Source organism: Mustela lutreola, chromosome 8 (genome assembly GCF_030435805.1).
Source record: "Mustela lutreola isolate mMusLut2 chromosome 8, mMusLut2.pri, whole genome shotgun sequence".
Classification (NCBI taxonomy): domain Eukaryota; kingdom Metazoa; phylum Chordata; class Mammalia; order Carnivora; family Mustelidae; genus Mustela; species Mustela lutreola.
Window position 1 is genome coordinate 144,819,463 of NC_081297.1, and position 20,390 is coordinate 144,839,852.

Sequence of the window (20,390 nt, forward strand, 5' to 3'; positions counted from 1 at the left end):
GTCTTTAATGTTGACTGAATGCACGGACATTTTTCTCTGATGGGTAAATTGAGGCTCAGGAAAGTTCCTGACCACCTCAAGGTCATAGGGCTCATCATCCAGAAGCCAGGCCTGGAACCTGGGCCCCTGACTCAGGGCTCCGCAGGCGCCCGCGCCTGGGCAGAAACGCGCTGAGCCCGCGCAACATCCCCACCGGCGCGTGACCCGCGCGCGCACCGCGACTCGCCGCTGTCGCCGATCCTCCGCGCCCCCGCCCCGCCCCCGCTTGCAGGGTAAGAGGCGGGGAGCGGGACGTGGGGTGCGGACAGGGATCGAGACTGGGATGCGGGCACCTCCCCCGGCGCGGCATCCGGAGCGGCAGACACAGCGCCCCCGCGCGCCTCCCGGGCCGCCTGCAGCCGGGACCCGGTACCCGCTCCCGCGTGCGGGCGGGCGGAGAGCGGGTGCGGGCGCGGGCGCCGTGGGAGGGGGAGGGGCTCTCGGCGGGGCCGGCAGGCGCGCGGGTCACGTGGTGAGGGTGGCAGCGGCAGCGGCGGCGGCAGCGGCAGCGGCATCGGTACGCGCGGGCAGGGGCAGCGGCGCCAAGCGAGCCGAAGCGAGGTCCCCGGCGGGCGCGGCGGCGCGGGGCGCAGGGGCGGCGCGGCCGGGCCGCGGGCCGGGCGGGTGGGCGGAGAGCGCGGAGGGGCGAGGCCCGGCTGCAGGGGCCGCTCTGCCCAGGGGGAGCCCGCGCCCCGCTCAGCCTTGCAGCCCCGCGCCCTGAGCATCTCCCCGGAGGAACGGAGACAAAGGAGGATTCATGTCCAAAGGTAGGGCGGCTGGCCGGGCCACCGGCGCCCGCTGGGAGGAGGCTGCGGCCCCGAAAACCCCGGCTGGAGGTGCTGCCAGAGGGAGGGTTGCTGCGCGGAGGAGCCCACGCGCGGTGACATATGCACGGACACACGCACACACCCCAGGGGATACACGCCCGGAGAAACGCACACATGGGATCGCGGGGAGTTCTAGAGGCCCACGGAGGTACGAGCAGGGACCCAGATGCGCACAGAAAACCCCACGCTAGGGCACACGCATACATATGCACACCACGCACAGGTATCGGGGCCACAGACAGCCAGATAAGAGACCTGTGCGCTGACACATAGGCCCCTTCCCCCACACACAGGCGCACACTGAGACAGGCACCAGCTGGTGGTCTCCAAGGGAACTCATTGGCCTCCAGAGAACTGGGATGGGGGAAGGGGGTGTCCCAGGGCCCTTTGCAACTGTGAATGGGAAAGGATCGAGATGTCTTAGGTGATTCGTTTTCTAAGAGCGGGGCTGGAGCTGCGGTGGTCTGGAATTGGTCTGGAATTGCCTCGCCGGTGGGGGTGGGGTCTTGGAGGCTACTAGGGCTGGGAGCAGGGCAAGATCTCCAGCCCTGGAAGGGAGGAAGAGACCCCTCCCACCCCACCCCTCGCTGAGCCGAGAAGGCAGGTGCTATTCCGGAAAGATCCCCTCCCCCTGCTGCCACCTTCCCAACAGAGGGGTGGGGTCCCTGGGCCAGACAAAGACAAAGGCATTATTTGCCCGTGTAAAAGAAAGCGCTGGGGTCCTTGCTTGGCATGGGGAGGGGGCGTGCTGTTTCTGTGGGGGCCTCAGCCAGAGCTGAGTCAGGTGGACAGTGCATCTCCCTAGAGCATTGATGGGGCAGGTGGCACCTGGCAGGGGGTGACCAGATAGATCCCCCACCTCTCCAGAAAGCCTGGGAGAGCTGGGAGCTTAGGAGGACCCCAAAGGACCATCTAGGCAGGGTGGCACTTGAGCTATATCCTACTGTGACCTTCATCCTACCCTTAGGGAACCCCTGTCCAATCCCTGTAGCAGGGAGAGAGAGGGTTGCTCTTAACAGAGTCTGCTCCCTTGACCATGGCCTACCGAGGAGCCATTTGCTGGCTGGTGGCGGGGGGTGGGGGGGGGGGTCAGCTGGTCTGCAAAGGGAGCAGCCTGTGAGGGAGAAGAAAAGTGATGGTTCTAAAGTGACATCTGGCTCCCTGCGAGGCATCTGTCCATCCGTCCATCCAACCATCCATCCATTGACATCTGCCTCCTTGCCAGGCATCTGTCCGTCCGTCCATCCATCCATCCATCCATCCCTCAGTCCATTGCTGAGTGCCTGTGTTATGTTAGGTTCAATGGGGCACAGAGATCAATGAGTCACGACCCCTTCCCTGAAGAAGGATGGGCCTGTGTTCAATGCCAGGTAATTTGTATCCATGCTTTGTATAACTTTCACAACAACCTGGCAACGTAGGTAATGTGCCCATTTTCCTGAGGAGAAAACTGAGGTTCACAGAGGTCATCCAGCTGGGAGTTAAGCCTGGGCCAGATGCCCATCTGGGGTTGGCATGGTAGGACCAGGGCTGCTTTCTGGGCTAGGGATGGAGCTACGGAATTCCTCTCCAGAGCAGCATCATCCTGTGCCCTGGGAATGGTGTGCTTCTCAGGCACCCTCACCACACAGTGGACCCTTGGGGGCGAGGACCTTGTCTGGGGTCCAAAAGTATCTTCGGCATGAAGTCTAGGGTTGGCTGGAGTAGGTTTCCATTTGGCAGCACATGGAATGTCCTGGAAGTGGGGTGCCCGGTGGCTCCATTGTTAAAGCGTCTGTCTTTGGCTCAGGTCATGATTCCAGGGTCCTGGGATTGAGTCCCACATCAGGCTCCCTGCTTAGTGGGAAGCCTGCTTCTCCCTCTCCCACTCCCCATGCTTGTGTTCCCTCTCTCTCTGTGTCTCTCTCTGTCAAATAAATAAATAAAAATCTTTTTTTTTTTTAAAGATTTTATTTATTTATTTGACAGAGAGAGATCACAAGTAGGCAGAGAGGCAGGCAGAGAGAGAGAGAGGAGGAAGCAGGCTCCCCGCCGAGCAGGGAGCCCGATGCGGGACTCGATCCCAGGACCCTGAGATCATGACCTGAGCCGAAGGCAGCGGCTTAACCCACTGAGCCACCCAGGCGCCCCAATAAATAAAAATCTTAAAAGAAAAATGTCATGGAAGGGATGGAGTGAAGGAATGAACCTGATGGGTACAGGGTACGGGGGGCCAAGGAAGCACAGAAGAGGGCCACGCGTTCAGGTAGGAAAGCAGAGGCTTTTCTAGAGGTAGGCCTTGAGCCCAGTGGTGAAGAAGGAGTAGGTGTCAGCCAGGGGCTGGAGTGCCCAAGGGCCGTCCAGCAGAGGTTGTGGCATAGTGACCCACCACGTGTTTGCCGTGCGCGTGGCTGACGCGTGGTTGTGGGTAGCATGTGGCTGGCATGTAATCGGCCCAGGGTTGGGAGAGGGTGACTTGCCAGCAGACAGGCCCCACGGTGTGTGCACGGGTGCGAGGAGGTGCTTGCTGGTTCTAGAAGTTGCCTGGGAATCTGGGGGGCGGCCCCCTTCTGGCAACCAGTGTCCGTCTTTTGGGAAGGCTCTTTTAGGATGCTGCCATTGATGGGCTTGAGCTGAGCCAGCCATAGGGAGGGCACCCCCTTTTCAAGGATACTAACAAAATCTCCCGAAAATAAATACAAGGCTCACTTTCCAAGTCTGTAAAATAGTATGGGACACCCCCCTGCCCTCCGATGGATCTGTCTCACACCATGGCTTGTGAGAACTAGTGGGCTTGGCTGTAGAGGCATGGGGGGAAGTGGCCTGGGCCAGCCGTGGCGGCAGCTGGGCAGGGAAAACGGGGCGCGGCCCCCCGGTGCAGGTGTGCTGAGTGAGGCCCGGGAGCCACGTGCAGAGAGTGGAGGAGCAGGCCAGGCTGTGAGAGTCAGCTGCCCCAGGGCTGAGCCAATCTTGCGGCCGCCTGGAGCCGTCTGGCTGGCAACAGCTTCCTGGGAAGCAGGAGGGAGCCACGCCAGGCCCTGGGGAGGTCCCGAGGCTTTGTCAGATTTGGCTGTGCCTGGGAGTGACAAGGAAAGAACAGCTTCCCATTGGGAGAGAGAGAGTCTTGCCAGGACTGGTGGCCGGACCAGGTGGTGGGGGTACAAGAACAGACTCCTGGCTGAGTTTGGGGGTGGGGGAGGGAGGCCCTCCTGTCCCCTCCCCCTCTTGCCCATCTGCTGCTCCATCAGCTCTCCCTGGGAGCCTGAGACTCTGCAGGAACCCCAGGATTCCAGAATGGCAGCGCTGGAAGGGGTCCTGGAGAGAGCGCAGAGTCCGATAACTATGTTGTGTAATTAGCATCGCTTGCCCACGCCCCACCTCATTTGCCCTCTGGACAAGCTGGTGAACTTGAAAGGGGCACAGGGGGCAAGAGGATCTTGAAGTGTGGGGGTGTATGCCGCTGCTTCTGGGCATCGTAGCTCATGTGATGCTCACTGCAGCCTTAATCATGATCCTAGCTTATAGATGAGGACCCAGGCTCGGGGGCGGGGCGGGGAGTGGTGATTTGCCCAACTCCACACATCTGGCAAGTAGCAAGGCCAGGCTCGGTCCATGTCACCACATATACCCATTTTATGGATCGGAAAATGGAGGTGTTCTATACTGAAGCCTGCCCTGGGGGACATTGGCCCCATGAGGAAATGCACAGATTTCCCTTGTGCGCGAACATGCCTGTGACCTGCCAGACCCAGAGGGATGTTGGCCTTTCCCTTCTAGGGAATGGCTCTGTCCTTAGCCTCCCCTTTCTTTTGCCACCCACCATCCCAAGAACACACTGTGTCATCTTAGGCAAGTGGCTGCCGCAGGCTGGCTGTGTCTCATCCTCTCCCCGCTGGTCAAAAGGAGAGACTAATTCTTCCCACAGATTTAAAACTATGACTAGGATGGTGTCGGGCTTCTCAAGGCATAGGCACCCCGACTTTGCAGTGGTGCTTATGGAACAGAGGGGACACTGAGGCTGGGGGCAAGAGTGATGCTCCTGCAGTGTGAGTGGGGAGCCCTGTTTGCTTCTATAAGACAAAGCAACTGAGGTCAGTGACAGTCAATAGAAGTTAGGTCCAGTATCCTAAAAGGTCTTAGCCCTTTATTTGAGGAGGCAGAACTCAGGTCAGAATAACCCCAGACATATCTTAGATCGGTGGTTCTCCACTAGGGTTATGCTGTCCCCAGGGGACACTTGGCACTGTGTACAAATACTTTTGGTTGTCACAACTGGCATCTAATAGAGGTCAGGGGGGCCACTGCACATCCTACAGTGCATGGAACCGCCCCCTCCCCCAGTAATTATCCAGACCCAAATGTCTATAGGGCCAAGGTAAAGTCCCTGGATTAGATGCATAGATGCACTTTGGGGCAGCGAGTACACACCAGAAAGTGCCCCAGCAGCTGGAGAGGCTGGGCACTGATCCTGATCTGGCATTTGATTTGCTCTATGTCTTGGGGAAGTCCTTCTCCCCCGCCCTCCAGGCCTCAGTCTCTCCATCTGTGACATGAGGGACCCATGCTGGATGGCACCTGAGGTCCCTTCCAGTCCCAACTCTGTATGAATCTGTATCAAGAGACTAATACTATGGCGTCCACGTGACTTCTGTTTTCCCCCAGCCCACCTCTCCCCCTTTGGCTTTGCAGGGCTCCCAGAGACCAGGACGGACGCAGCCATGTCAGAGCTGGTGCCTGAGCCCAGGCCTAAGCCGGCAGTGCCCATGAAACCTGTCAGCATCAACTCCAACCTGCTCGGCTACATTGGCATTGACACCATCATTGAGCAGATGCGCAAGAAAACCATGAAGACTGGTTTCGACTTCAACATCATGGTGGTCGGTATGCAAGGCCGTGGGGTCACTGGAGCCCATGCTGGTGGGCAGCACCGAGGATCCTGTCTCCATCCCTAGGCTGGACCTTGGCCCTGGCTTTCCTAGGATAAGCTCTTTCCAGGAGGAGAGATTTCACTATGTTGATCACAAAAGCCTGACTCTCTTCTCCCCAGAAGACTGGCTAATCCAGGGGTGGGAACTGTGGATAGATGGTCCGCCTGGCCCCAATACCAGTAGGGTGGACACAGGCAGCCTCTTAGCCCTACTCAGCCAGTTTTTAGGTGTGTGGCACAGGGAAATCATCAGTGTCTTTTCCACGGGTATCAGATGGAGGGTGGTCTTCTTTCTGATCTTCTGTAGTGCTTGAAACCTTAAAGAGCATTTGCAGGACATTGATTGGTCACTAAGTGGTGTCACCAGGTCACAGCATTTAAGAGCAGGAAGGGACCTTTGCCTGATATTAGTGAGATATTCACTCAGTTGCTGAAACAGGGACCTGGACATCTTTCGTTCTCCCTTATTTCATTCCATCAGCCATCAGGACCTGCCAGTTTTCCCTTGTAAATCTCTCTGAAGTCTGCCCATGTCTTTCTTTCTCCGCTGTGACCCCTCCGAGCTAAGCTAGGCCTCCCACCTAGATTGCCACAGCTCCCTGACTCAGTGCTGCCCAAAGAGAAGGAGGTGGTTGGAGTTTAAATCATCTAGAAAGTCTTGCTGTTAAGAAAAAAAAAATCAGGTGAACTAAATAGTTTGTTCAGTATTATGGTCAGTATATTTTCTGGTGCAAATTTCTTACCTCAAGAACAAGTAGCAAATGGTTCAGGGACCATGGCCCCGGGCCACACTCTGGCATTGATCCTCCTGCTCCTCTGCCTTCTTTCTGTTTCAAAACATTGTTCACCAGTGACTGAATAATTTTCCCAACCTGCAGAACTCATCAGGTCCCCCATCCTGCTTAAACCCCTTCAATAGATTTAAGGGCTTAAACTCCTAGCCTGGCCTGGTGCTCTCTCTCCATTCACTTCTTACCACTAACCATGTAGCATTCTACTCTTCATTGGTAAGTTCTGGACTCGGAGTGTTCTTTCCAGCCTCTGAACCTTTGACTGTTCCCTCTGTCTAGAACCCCACTCCAGCTTCTCAGGGGTCTTTCAAAGTTTCTCTGCAGGTTTCGACTTAGTTGTTGCTTCTTCCAAGAAGCCCTCCTTTATTATTCCAGAGAGACTGGATTACATTCCCTTCAGTTTGCTGCCGTAATACCTTGTGGTTCCCTCTTTCATGATGATTATGGCGACATATCATAATTACCCGCTTGTGTTTTGGTCTTCCTCACACTAAATGACTTTTTTTTTTTTATTTTTTAAGATTTTTATGTATTTATTTGACAGACAGAGATCACAAGTAGGCAGACAGGCAGGCAGAGATAGAGTGGGAAGCAGGCTCCCCGCTGAGCAGAGAGCCCGATGTGGGGCTCGATCCCAGGACCCCAAGATCACGACCTGAGCCGAAGGCGGAGGCTTTAACCCCCTGAGCCACCCAGGCGCCCCCTAAACGGCTTCTTGAGGGTAAAGATGTTGTCTTGTTTGCCTGCCTCCAATTCCAGCACAGCACTTAGCACTCAAGAGTACTTACTGAGCAAATAACCTCAGAAATTATCCAGACTGGGAACAGCAAGGAGAAGCTGTGCAGGCTTCTTCTCTCCCCAGCAGCGCCACAGGGAGAGACATTGCTGGTCAGTCCCAGCTCACATTCAGGACTGAGCCCACAAGTAGCCTTTTTAACATATTGGCCTGGGTGGCTACTATTGATTGATCAGTTGGAATGAGACATGTCCCTTATCTGCTATCCCTGGTCTCATCCAGTTCCCTCCCTTGCCATCACTTGTCAGTAAGGAAACTAGAAGAGTGTACACGGCTAATCCCAGGTGTTCAGGGAAACAGCAGTGTTGGGTCTGGAGCTTTTGGGTCTCATCAGCCTCCCAGTATACCACAGGCATGTTCTAGACCAGCACTTCTGACTTTACTGTGTATGTCATTCATCTGGGAGAGTCCTGTCAAAGGGCAGATTCTGAATGAAAGGGCCTGGGCGGAGCCTGGGATCCTGCATTTCCTGCAAGGGTGCAGGTGACGCTGGTGCCACTGAGCAGATGTAGGGCTTGTGTGATCCTCGTGCATCGCTTCTCGGCCTTTTGGCTAAGATCAAGTGTAGCATCTGATCCTCATGCACGTACAAGTTTGAGAAGCGTGGCTTGGACCAGTGGTTTTCAAGCGCCTTTTAGTTGCAGAACTCCTCCTTGGAAGGAAATCTTCTCTGGATTCTGCAGACTTGTGTAAAACAGGTCAAAATGGGGTGCCCAGGTGGCTCAGTCAGTAGAGCATGTGACTCTTTTTTTTTTTTTTTTTTTAAAGATTTTATTTATTTATTTGTCAGAGAGCGCGAGCGAAAGCGAGCACAGGCAGACAGAGTGGAAGGCAGAGGCAGAGGGAGAAGCAGGCTCCCCGTGGAGCAAGGAGCCCGATGTGGGACTCGATCCCAGGACGCCGGGATCATGACCTGAGCCGAAGGCAGCTGCTCAACCAACTGAGCCACCCAGGCGTCCCGAGCATGTGACTCTTGATCTTTGGGTCCTAAGTTCAAACTCCCAAGTTCAGAGTGGAACATATTTAAAAAAAAAAAAAAATACAAAAAAAGAAGAAGACGGGTCCAAAGGGAGCGCTCACGAGGAAAGTGGAGGAGAGGGACCGGCCCTGGCTGGTCAGCTGCCCCCTCCTCTCTCAGTGCCCTCTTGGGCATTTTTCTGGCATAAGGTACTAACAGCAGCACTAGAACGAAGAGTGGACACAGAACCAGGAGGTTCCTTGGGTTCAAGGCTCTGGTCTTGCCTTTCTTAGTTATGTGACCTTGCACACATTTTATGTCAGGTGGGGGGTCAATCTCTCTGGGACCACTTGAGCTGGGGATAAGGAAAGTTCTGCTAGGGGATTCCCAGGGCTGTGGGATTCAAAGGCAGATTTGGCTAACAGATGTGAAAGTCTCGGATTCACTGAGGCAGCCTAGGAGGACAAAGTAGTTCTGTCATTCCGTTTAGTATTCGTAAAGACTAAAAGCTGAAGTCCAGCAGGCACAAAACAAGAAATCGCTGCACTAGACAAAGGCAGAAGTTGTTTCCCCTCCCCACGGTCCTGGGGCTCCAGGAAGGAGAGAACGTGGAAATCCAACTGATGTTTCCCCAAGTCCCTCTCTGGTACCAGGGAAGCATTCCCATCTGGCTGCTCTCCCACCCAGTCCTCTGCTTCCCCCCTGGGCGGTGAAGAGGGGGCAGGGCCTGGATCCAGGCTGTAGAATTCTGTAAGCTCGTAGGAGAGACGGCAGGCTCAGGAGGTAGACACGGGTCTTCCCCACCGTGTCATCCTCCTCCTGTCTCGTGGCAGGTCAGAGTGGACTGGGCAAGTCAACGCTGGTCAACACACTCTTCAAATCCCAGGTGAGCCGCAAGGCCTCCAGCTGGAACCGGGAGGAGAAGATTCCCAAGACCGTGGAGATCAAAGCTATTGGGCACGGTGAGGACCAGGCGGGGACCCCTGTGGCCCCTGTTCGGAAGGCTCTCTGCTAGGGAGGGAGAGATGGGCCTACTGGGAAATGAGACAAATGGAAAGCAATCTCAACACAGAAGAGAATGGAGGCCTAAGATCTGTAGAACCAACTCCTTGGTCTAGAAAAGATGGCGGGGGGGATTAGAAATGGAGCTGGAGCTGAATGGTAGAGCATGGGTGGGATTCAAGCAGCAAGAAGCAGGGAAGGCATGGTAGGTGCAGGGAACAGCATGAACAGAGCTGCCGAAGTGGAAAGACCCTGAGATTGACTTTTCCCGTAATTGGTCCTGAAGAAGGAAGGAGCCTGGGTCTCCCTGGATGGTAGCCAGCAGCATAGCCAGCATCAGCCCGACGATTGACATCCCTGGTGCCTTTTCTGTTCACCCTCTAGTGATAGAGGAAGGCGGGGTCAAAATGAAGCTGACCGTCATTGACACTCCGGGCTTCGGAGACCAGATCAACAATGAAAACTGGTATATGTCTGCCTGCCTGTGAGATTTCTGCCCTGAAGACGCTGACCACGGTGCAGATTCCTTCATATTGAGAACCATCTGTGCCCTCCATGCTGAGGGGCTAAGTGGGAAGGCGAGCTAACGGATGGGAGACGGGAGCTTTGTGAAGAGCCCCAGGAAAGGGCCAAAGCAGAGGGAATTTTGGCTGTGGGATTGCCTGGAGGTGGCGGCAGGGCAGGGCAGACCCAAGGGGACCTGTGGCAAACATCTAGGCTGACCTGAAGTCTGTGGCAGAGCTTGGCCTGTAGGCAGTGTCATAACCCTGCATGACTAGAGGACACATGGGAATTTCCAGGAGGAGAACACCTCCGGGAATTCACAGAGCAAAGCAGCCATCAGCATCCCGCCAAGGACGTAGATGGAAAGTTGCAGGCGGAGATTTGCTCCCAGATAGGGACAGAGACCGACCATGGTTCCTCTGTGAGGATGCTGGGGTCTGCCGCACACAAGGCAGGATCGCCAAACAACACAACTTGGAACAATCTTAGAAAAGCGACTGGTTGTCCTTTCCCCTGGTTATAGGGATATATATGTCCCTATATGTCCTATAGGGAGGCTCCTTAAAGGAGAAAGGTAGTGATAGCATTGACAATGGTCACGATAATGTGTTGTGGCTGTGTTGAATACTTTCTATGTGCCGTTGCTGTGTTAGATAGTCCTTAATCCCTCCAGGCACGCATTGGTACTCAAAGAGGGGCTGACTTCCTTAGAGATCTCTAGCTAATAAGGAATGGAGGTGGGGAGAGCGTGTGCTACCCTCTGGGGTGAGATGGGGTTCTGCAAGTTCTTCTGGCCCAGTCAGAGGACCAGGTCCCCGTGGGAGTTCTGGCTTTGCTTAACAAGGAAAGCTATCCATGGGGCCCTGAGGGAGAGTGGCCAACAGGCCTTTCTTTCTGGGACATCCATCTGCTTTCTTCCCATCCACCCCTCCACCCCCAGCTGGGAGCCCATTGAGAAGTACATCAATGAACAGTACGAGAAGTTCCTGAAGGAGGAGGTCAACATCGCCAGGAAGAAACGGATCCCCGACACTCGCGTCCACTGCTGCCTCTACTTCATCTCCCCCACGGGACACTCGTACGTACCAGTCCCTCCCGCCATGGCTGTGGCTCACTCTGGTTCGTGTCAGCTGTGCGCGCTCTGTCATGGAGAATCAATACCCCCAGATGGGCCCTGCTGCCATCAGGGCCCTGTGATCGCCTGGACTTTCCCCCAGAGAGTGTGACTTTCCTACCAGGAGAGTAAAGCTGACCGAGCCCAGCCCCCTTGTTGCCCACTGGTGTTCTAGCACAACTGTGCCAGTGGGGGGGGTGGTCTGCATGTGAGCCCAGAGGGCTCCTCGTCTATACAGGAGATCTGCTTTGCACAAGGCTGGGGTGGGGGGAGGAGTGGGCAGCAAGAAGAATGAAATGGGGAGGGGCAGGGCGACTAGATCAGGTGGGTGTTTTGGGGGGGCATGGGGTCCAGCTGTAGGCACTTGGTGAGTGGGCCTCCCAGCATGTCTAGAGATGAAGGCTGGTGATGAGCAGGTGTGCAGGGAAGCCCAGTTGTGAGTGGCAGATGGGCCGAGTGCTGGTGAGCGCCAGTGTGGGATGGAGAGATCCCTGTGGGCAAGCAGGTGAGCTTCCATAACTTACTACTACGCCTAACTGCTGGGCCAGGGTTCAGTTCTTGAGCGAACGACGTGAGCCAGGTGGTGTCCCAATTTTGGAAGAACCTGGGTACTCAGCAGGTGTTTAATGGTGGGGTCTAGGAACTCAATAAAAAGATTAGCTTTATTTCTCCCTAGAATGTGGACTCATGGTAGAGTAAGCCCGCAGATAGCCTGACTTAGTAAGTCACCAGACTGGGAACTAGAGCCGGACCAGGAGGGCCCCAGAGCCCAGGGTGAGGGCCAAAGCCCCCAGCTGGGCCCTGCAGGACTAAGCGTGGGCTGGGAGAAGGCCCATCAGAGGGGCTGTCCTGGGTGCCTGGCTGGCTCAGTCCGTGGGGCAGGTGACTCTCAATCGGGGGGTTGTGAGTTCAAGCCCCATGTTGGGCATGGGGATTACTTAAAAAAAAAGTGCTGTCCTATATAGATAATAAGATATATCAGTAACCATGACACAAGGGCTTAAAGGGACATAAAGGCAGAGATGACAGTCCACGGCTATTCCCAAGAGAAAAAGATCCCCACGGCAGGAATGCTGTCCTGAAGGAGCTGTTCGAGCAGGGCTGCGGGAGGGGCGGGATTTGAAGCGAAGGGGAGACCCTGTGGTCTCTGCCCTGTGGGGGCAGATGGTTGCAGGCTGTTCCGCAGGCAGTGGGACTCTGGGAGCGTGTCATGGAGGAGAAGGAGCAGCCCCTTGGCCTCAGCCAGGTTCCCTGCCCAGTCCCTTCCGTCCCAAGGGTGGCCCTTGCGTGGTGGCCATGGTGGAGCAGGGGAGGGCAAGGTGGCTCTGACACCCCGCCTTCTCTGGGCCCCAGCTTGCGACCCCTCGATCTGGAGTTCATGAAGCACCTCAGCAAAGTTGTGAACATCATTCCGGTCATTGCTAAGGCTGACACCATGACCCTGGAGGAGAAGTCTGAATTCAAGCAAAGGGTGAGAAGGCCCCTCCTCCTTTTCCTGTCCCCACCCTTCCTTCCCTTCCTCTGCTCCAAGCCGGGTCCTATCCTTGGTCATTATAGCCCCCCTTCCCACTCAGCTCCCACTGAACCATTCAAGAGGCTGGGCTGGCTGTGTCAAAGGACCAATGTCAAAGACATATTAATAGCCTCAAGCTGCCCCCTTCCCACCCTCCAAACTTTCTGGAGAAGACCGTTGAACACATAAATCACCATGCAACTGGAAAGCACTCCTTGATGTTAGTTAGCGTGCTTGAGGGGCTAGAATAATTAATCACCTGTCTGCTAGTCTTTATTAGTGTCTTCTATAAGCTCGTCCCCATGCTGGATGCACAGGGACAGAAGTGGGGTCTTCAAAAAGACATTTGCTGCCTTTGAGAAACTTGTAATCAGGTAGAGCACTGGGGAGTTGCTAGACAGCTTCCTGGAGGAGGTGAGACTTAAGCCAAGCTTCGAGAAAGGACAGACCAGACAGGCTTAGGGTTGAGCCTTAACTCTCTTCCCTGCAAACAGCAATGTGACATACGGCAGCATGAGCACTGCCCTTGGGGAATCCCTACTCGGCAGTGCTGCTTGTCTAAACCCTAAGCTTCTGGACCCTGAGATGAGCAAGCCGTACCCCCCAGATTCTTCCTTGTCTCAGCCTGGGCTGTAGCAGCTGGATGACTGGGGCTGCCATTTAAGATCTTCCTGCTGCTCAGGGCCTTGGAGTTCAGAGATGACTGGATTAGCAAAGGCTGCACTCATCCCTCTGACTTCAGTGCTCACGCGCACACGCGCGCACACACACACACGTGCACACGCATCACCGCCCCCCCCCCCCGGCCCCGCCAGTTATCCCGACACTTGGCTACCTTGCTTCTCTTCCTTGCCTCTAGGTCCGAAAGGAGCTTGAAGTGAATGGCATTGAGTTTTACCCCCAGAAGGAATTTGATGAGGATTTGGAGGACAAGACAGAGAATGACAAAATCCGGGTGGGTGCCCAGGGCTCTGTTCGGCACACAAATGTCCCCCTTGGAACCAGTGGGATGTGGATTGTGTCCCCCTTCTGTCTTGCCACCTGCTTTTCCCCTTTTGAACCCTCTGCCCCACCTTGCCTGACCCAGATAAGAAGCGATATGGGAGAGGATGAGGGAAAGGGCCCTGGCCAGGACTGTGAACCCTGAACCCAGAGAGCCAAGGTTTGCATCCATCCCCGGGCTACCCCAAAAGCCTCTTCTCCTCCCACAGGGCCTGGAAAAACAGGGTGTGGTTGATGGAAGAGCGTGGGCAGAAAGAACATCAAGCTGGGGTCCAAGGTGTCCGTGCTCTAGTCAGAGCCCTGCCTCAGTTTCCCCTCTATAAGATGCAGAGTTCAAGCTAGGGGAGTGGCTTATAGGCATTTTTTCCCCCTAGAGGAACTCTTTTAAAAAATTAAACATTAGACAGAACTCTTGTTGAAATATAAAACATGAAAACAGAGCTGCTCTGGCTCAGGGATGTGCGCACAGAGCACTGTCTTCTCAGCTATCCCTGGGGCGTCTCCTGGGGATCTTTTCTTTTTTTTTTTTTTAATTTACTTCACAAGTAGGCAGAGAGAGAGAAAGGAGGAAGCAGGCTCCCTGCTGAGCAGAGAGCCCGATGTGGGGCTCGATCCCAGGATCCTGAGATCATGACCCGAGCCGAAGACAGAGGCTTTAACCCACTGAGCCACCCAGGTGCCCCTCTCCTGCGGATCTTAAGGCTTCTTGGGATTTCTGCAATCCCTCTCTCAATTCCAAACTTTGACAGTTCTGGGATTTTACATCAGAATGCTGAGTTCCAGTCCAGGCTTTTCTACACACCACTATGACCTGAGACAAGCCACTTGCTTTGGTCTGGAGTCTCCTCTTCTGGCGGGGGGGTGGGGGGCCGGGGGCGGCGGATAATCCACCAGAAGCCCCTTATCTGGTGTAGCTGAGAGAGGTAGTGGGTCAGTTAATTGAGAAAATCCACTGAAGAAAAGAAATCGCTTTAAAAAAATGGTATATGCAAATCTTTTTTTTTTTTTTTTAAGATTTTTATTTATTTATTTATTTGACAGAGATCACAAGTAGGCAGAGAGGCAGGCAGAGAGAGAGGAGGAAGCAGGCTCCCTGCCGAACAGAGAGCCCGATGCGGGGCTCAATCCCAGGACCCCAGGATCATGACCCGAGCCGAAGGCAGAGGCTTAACCCACTGAGCCACCCAGGCGCCCCGTTGTATGCAAATCTTAGATGTTTTTAAGACTTTCTCAAGTCTTTCTGAAACACTCAGCCCGATTTTCAGAGAAACCATTCTCCACGGTCACACATCCTTGGCTTAAATCATAGTTTTTCCAAGAGCAAGTGGAATGCACATCAGGCAAATGGATTTGGGAATATATACAACCCACTGGGGGGGAACAGAGGAGCCTACGGAGCTCCTAAAGTGGAGGGCGGCGGACACGGACCTCTGCCTGCAGGTTTGATGGGAGGTAGTGTAAAACATGTAACTTGGCTATCCCGTGGGTACGTATCCCTAAAGAGCTGTCGTTCTGTCCTAGCTGTTCCAAACCAAACCAAATGCATTAAAACTCCCTAAAAAACACAAAGCTTTCTCTGGTTGAAGGAAAGCCGACCTACCGAGGTTAACCCGCCAGACAGGGAGGGATGCGGCCAGGGCTGGACCCAGAACTTCAGAGTCCCTTTTAAGAGACATGCGCCTTGCCTTTGCCCATCAGGGGGATCACAGAATGAGCATGGAAGTGTGTAGTTCAAGGCCAGAGGCCCAGGACCCTTGGGCATCCTGGCCGTGGCGGTTGGGACGGCAGGAGGCTGACATGCATGTGTGTGCTTTGTCAGCAGGAAAGCATGCCGTTCGCTGTAGTGGGAAGCGACAAGGAGTACCAAGTGAATGGCAAGCGTGTTCTCGGCAGAAAAACTCCCTGGGGGATCATTGAAGGTAATTCAGTGCCTCTTCTTGAAGAACTGGCCGTTGCGGGTACGTTATGCTTACTTACTCAGCCTCTAGAGTTCAGGGCACTGTCCTGGCACGTCGGATACAACACGAATGCCAGCCAGACCCTGCTGTAAGGAGCTTACAGTCTAACTGGGAAGATGAGTGTCAGAGGCAGGCGGCGGTCAAGGCTCGTTTAACACCTGGCTGGGAGGCCCTGACCCATGCGTCAAAGGAGTGAAGGACATGGAGAGACTAAAAAGCACTGGAAAACCGCAGAAAGGTTTTCACATGAAAGTGGACGTGATTTGACTAACCGCTGAAGGTTGTTTCGGAGGTGGTCGTTTTCGTTTTGTTGTGAATGGATGTGACCTTGAGAAGGTCAATAACGATTCTGGAAGGTTTCAAAGAATTGCTTCAGTGATCTTGTTCAAGCATGCCCACCCTCTGTGGGGAGCTGGGGAGGCGTGCCTGTCCTCGGAACGTTAGCCCCCGAGGGTCTTGAGCCTCAGACAGGGGAAGGGTCTTGCTGAAGATCACACGACTTGTTAGCGGTTGAAACTGGGATTTTAGAGCTGGAGGTCAAGGCCACAGCTGAGTTGATTTTAATTCCCAAACCAAGTTCGTCCCATTGGATCACATTGTTTCTCGTTTGCCGATGACCCTGTGTTGAGATGTTTTTTTTTTTTTAATGGCATTTTCTCATCTACCTTGAACTAGAATCATTTATGAGGATGTCTGTCCTGTCCATTAGACCGTGGGACTAGAGCCTTCGTGTCCTAGTCCCCTTCTCCCACAACGCGTGGCAGACGGCTTGCAGAGAGTAGGTACTCAAATCTGTATTGAGTTAGAGTCACCATATAGCGTGTGACCTTTTCTAAGATGGCTCGGCTGTTACGTTTGGCACGTGTTACTCTCTTCCAGTCAGATCATAAGCTCCTCGAGGATAGGAATGGTGTCTGAGGCCTTGGGCCAGTTTTTAGAAGCCCTGTGTGACCTGAACAACAGAAGTGAGCCTGCTGGGTGTTGCTGCATTAGTGGAATGACCACCTGTTGTTCTGTTTTGTTCACAGTGGAAAACCTCAACCACTGTGAGTTTGCCTTGCTCCGAGACTTTGTCATCAGGTGAGATGCGCCCGTTCCCTCAGAGGGTGGCTTTACTTGTTGGTCAGGAGGCCATCCCTTCAGGTCTACTTCCTCTGACAGAGCGCTCTGCGCCCCGTTCCTCGTCCCATCATGAAGCAGAAGGGGCCAAAGAAGTATTTTTATTTTCTCTCTGGCCTGGGTCCCAGTCATTGGGCCTAGGCCATGGGCGTGAAGCACGGGCCTCAGGTGTGGGTCCGTCTCTTCCTCCTCCCACCCATAACCGCACCCCTCTCTCTCCTCACCCCGTGTCCTTCAGGACCCACCTCCAGGACCTCAAGGAAGTGACACACAACATCCACTACGAGACCTACAGGGCCAAGCGGCTCAATGACAATGGAGGCCTCCCTCCGGTGAGCGTGGACACAGAGGAAAGCCACGACAGTAACCCCTGACGGCCCTTTCTCTGTATCATCACACATCCTTGCTTTTCCACACACACATCCCAGTACCACCACCGACCACCTTCTTGCTTTCTACTCTGTCCCGCAGGCCTGTCTGGTGTTTGTGGAGTTTGTCTACAGTGTATGTGTGTGTGTGTGTGTGTGTGTGTGTGTGAGAGAGAGAGAGAGAGAGAGAGAGAGAGTGTGTGTGTGTGTACCTGCGCAGGGGTGAGGTATTTTCACTGCCTTCCCTGGAAGGTCCCTTGTAAGTTTGGTTCCTCCATGGCTGTCCATTATCTGTCTCCTTTCCTTGTGTCCCAGAACCAAGCTGTGCGCCTCACTCAAGAGGTTTTGGGGGAGGTTTCACTTAAAAATGATGGGGAACAAGTGAGCCCGCGGGTAACTCTTTCTTATCTCTGAACCGCCCACAACGGGGATGGCAGAGACTCTCGAAGGACAGCTTTGGAGCTGGACCTGGTGGGGGAGGGGGTGGGAGGTGGGCGTCTAGGGTAAGGCTGGGCCTTCCTAGGAGTGGGAAGGTCGAAGGAGAGCAGAGTAGGTGGGAGCTGGGCTCCTGCACAAAAGCGAAGTGGGGAAGAGAGCTCCACCCTTCAGTGTGTGTCGTCTCCATTGTCTCCACTGTCGGAAACCCACCACCTGTCACCGTCCGTCCTGGTTGCAGTCCGCTGCCTTCCACACGCGCTTCGCCTCACTCCCCTCTGCTCCCAGCTTCTCCCCCTTCCCGCCCTCCTTCATCCTGCCCCTCTCTGTGACTTCTTCCACTCGCTTTGGGTCTAACCCGTCTAGCTACATTCCTGTATGTAGGATATATGCCCCAAAAGGCCTTCAGGCCACCTTAAAATAAAATCACAGCCAACCACGTGACCGTGCCCACCGGGATTACAAGAGAAATCAGACCCACAGAGACGAGAGGGAAAGTTTCCACAGCGCATGGCGAACCCGTGTGGGCCCAGGCAGAGGAGGAAACAAGACGAGTTACCCAGTTCCCAGTATCTGGTTCGAGAAGCACATGCGCTGGTCCAGTGAGACAACCTTTGGGCACTGAGTTCTAGGAGAATTAGGTCTAAAGATGTCTCAAGAGCAGTACACAATCTTTGCCTTTCTCTGTGGTTTGGCTTCAGAGGCAAATGTGAGACAAACACCTCACTTTTCTCCATCAGGGTTCTTCCTCCCCCAAAAGTTGGCTTCTCTACTGCTGGCTTCTCATTCATGCTTGACCCTCTCTGGGCTTCTGTTCTCTCTCACTGTGCATGTCTGTCTGTCTGTCTGTCTCTGCTTTTCCTCGCTTTCCCCCTCCTGCCTCCTGCAGACATTCCTAACGAAACTCACAATCATACAGTCAGCCTTTTCTTGCCATTCCCTTCAGCTCTGCATTAAGGCCTAGATTTCCCCCATTGGTTTTACAAACGAGTTCCTCTTCCTCCTCTAGTTTGTAAGGTGGCTGAAACTTGGGGCTGGGGAAACAGTTTAGCCTTAGGTAAGGGAAAACACCAACTAGCTGCCGTTTACAATGACCTCATACAACCTCCTGTTCCACCTCCGGGCCCAGAGCTCGGTGTTTTACTGGTCCACGACAAATCCCAGCATTTCTAGTCTCTTATCACTCAGGTGCTAGGAAAACACATAGACTTCAGATCAAGATTCAGTGGGCCAGGAGAAAGAGGTGGGTGAACCCTAAAACCAGACTCAAAACCTATGGTCTCGGTCTTTCTTGGAGGCTCTTTACCAGTGCAATACACATAGTCCCGCACCCACAAAGTCACTGCAGGGTAAGCACCTAGCAGGATAGGACAGCAGCAGGGTTAAAGCACAGAGGTTGCTACATTTCAACAGGAGAGGGACCCCTGGGGTATATGGTGGGCAGTCATGTATGCAGACGCGGGACTGGCCACCTAAGGCTGGCAGGGGAGGTCTAGTGGGGGGGGGGCGGGCATTGGAGAGGCTGAGTAGAGAATGATGCTTGGCACCCCTACACCTTGATGTCAGCCTCTTCGGAGAAGCTGTGTTATGTGTCTGCTGCCAGCTGCTAGTCTCCACACCCTCAACCGTTCTCAACGCCCTCCTGCAGGGAGAAGGCCTCCTGGGCACTGTCCTTCCACCTGTGCCAGCCACCCCCTGCCCCACTGCTGAATGAAGGCCATTTCAAGCACTGCTTCTCCCTCCATTCCTCCCAGCTCTTATTGCTGCCGGGCTATGCCCTTTTTTAGAGCTGTGCTTGCCCAGCCCACCACCACCACAGCCCCCCGTCAGCTCTCAGCAGCTCGGAGGGGCCAGCTGTCTCTTTAGGACAGTTGCTTTCTCCCTGTATCCAAACCCCTCCCTGCTCCCAGTGGAATGGAGTTCTCGCCAGCCCAGCCCTCCTCCATCGTCTGTATCAGCCGGTCCCAGCCCATCTGTAGGGGGAAAGAACTCATCAAGAGCTCCTTCTGCCCTTGGATACCCATACCAGCTACTTGTCACCATCTCCGAAGGGAAATGGCATTGCTCCCTGTCCATTCATCTGCATGAGCTACTCTTGGCTTCCTTCAAGGGTCAAGAAAGCAACTTTTCTGCTTGTCAGATTTGTGGATGTCAGCCGTGTGAGCCCCAGTGTGGGACAAGGGTGTCTCCTTCATTGCTTACAGCTTATTTCTAATGATGGGTCACTATGGATGTGGGGGGAGCCAGGCCTAGGGTCATTTTAAAATAAAAACCACCACTTGTAGCTGGCCCAGAGTTCAGCTTCACACTCACCCCACCCTGTAAGGCAGCCACTTAGAGTGGTTTTCCTGGAGAGACATCTCTGGAATTGACTTCCTTACCCTCAAACTTTAAAAAAGAACCAAACACAGACATAAACCTCCAGAAACCCGTGGGATGTGAACTCTAGGAAGAAAAAACAAAAAGCACCCTTCTGTCCACTTAGCAATAAGAGGGATCTCTTCCCACCTACCCTGACTACTCCTGCTACCTGCTACCCTGACCTTCACCCTGCTAATGTGAGTAATGAATTAGCCTGGCCTCAGTTGGTCACTGTAGGCCAGTGGAAAATACCCAGTGGAGGGCAAAGCCCCCCATCAGATGCATGAATGTTTGCGAATGTTGGCTGCCACTGCCCCACATACTATGTCTTTATGGGATCCCCCTCCCCGCCCACCTCCGCCATCTCTACCTGGACACTACTTTCTCAAAGGCTGGTGACTTGTGGGCCATTCATCTACAACTAAGTCCTGATGGAGCAAGAGGCCCAAGCCTAGGGGATGCAAGAACGACCCGTTTCTTAAATGTTACCAGTCCCAGCCAACCTTTGGGTGACATTATGGTTAAATTCCCCAATTGAAAACAAGCCAACAGACACTCCAACTGGTTGTATAAATGTTGCTAGACTTTATGTGTTGTACAACTAAACATTGCTGTTTGAACAAGAACTGTCTGGCCTGTGTTTCATTTGTGCTCCTCACTCCTTGGCCGAATCAGCCATTACAGGGTGGAGGGTGAG

The 20,390-nt window shown here is 54.2% G+C and overlaps 1 protein-coding gene and 1 pseudogene across 5 annotated transcripts; both read left to right on the forward strand.

Moving 5' to 3' along the window:
- Positions 1-316: 316 nt before the first annotated feature.
- Positions 317-20,319, forward strand: SEPTIN3 (septin 3). Of its 5 annotated transcripts, none has more exons than XM_059187133.1 (11): positions 317-443; positions 5,535-5,726; positions 9,151-9,279; positions 9,704-9,785; positions 10,764-10,901; positions 12,291-12,408; positions 13,310-13,405; positions 15,275-15,371; positions 16,439-16,490; positions 16,768-16,861; positions 18,981-20,319. In XM_059187133.1, the coding sequence occupies exons 1-11, from the start codon at positions 323-325 to the stop codon at positions 19,044-19,046; spliced, it is 1,185 nt and encodes a 394-aa protein (XP_059043116.1). In that variant the 5' UTR covers positions 317-322; the 3' UTR covers positions 19,047-20,319. The 5 variants fall into 5 exon arrangements, with proteins under 5 accessions (XP_059043116.1, XP_059043120.1, XP_059043119.1 ...); XM_059187137.1 differs by lacking the exon at positions 317-443 and adding an exon at positions 470-556 and having other exon boundaries at positions 15,272-15,371; XM_059187136.1 differs by lacking the exon at positions 317-443 and adding an exon at positions 643-806.
- On the forward strand, positions 7,892-8,028 carry LOC131839925 (U2 spliceosomal RNA; annotated as a pseudogene).
- Positions 20,320-20,390: the final 71 nt, after the last annotated feature.

Excerpts from the sequence above, each read along its gene's own strand:
- SEPTIN3 (XM_059187133.1), top strand. The coding sequence starts at position 323 with ATGCGGGCACCTCCCCCGGCGCGGCATCCGGAGCGGCAGACACAGCGC. Across the intron at positions 16,491-16,767 it reads CTCCGAGACTTTGTCATCAG|GACCCACCTCCAGGACCTCA; the intron begins GTGAGATGCGCC and ends CGTGTCCTTCAG. Across the intron at positions 16,862-18,980 it reads ACAATGGAGGCCTCCCTCCG|GGAGAAGGCCTCCTGGGCAC; the intron begins GTGAGCGTGGAC and ends GCCCTCCTGCAG.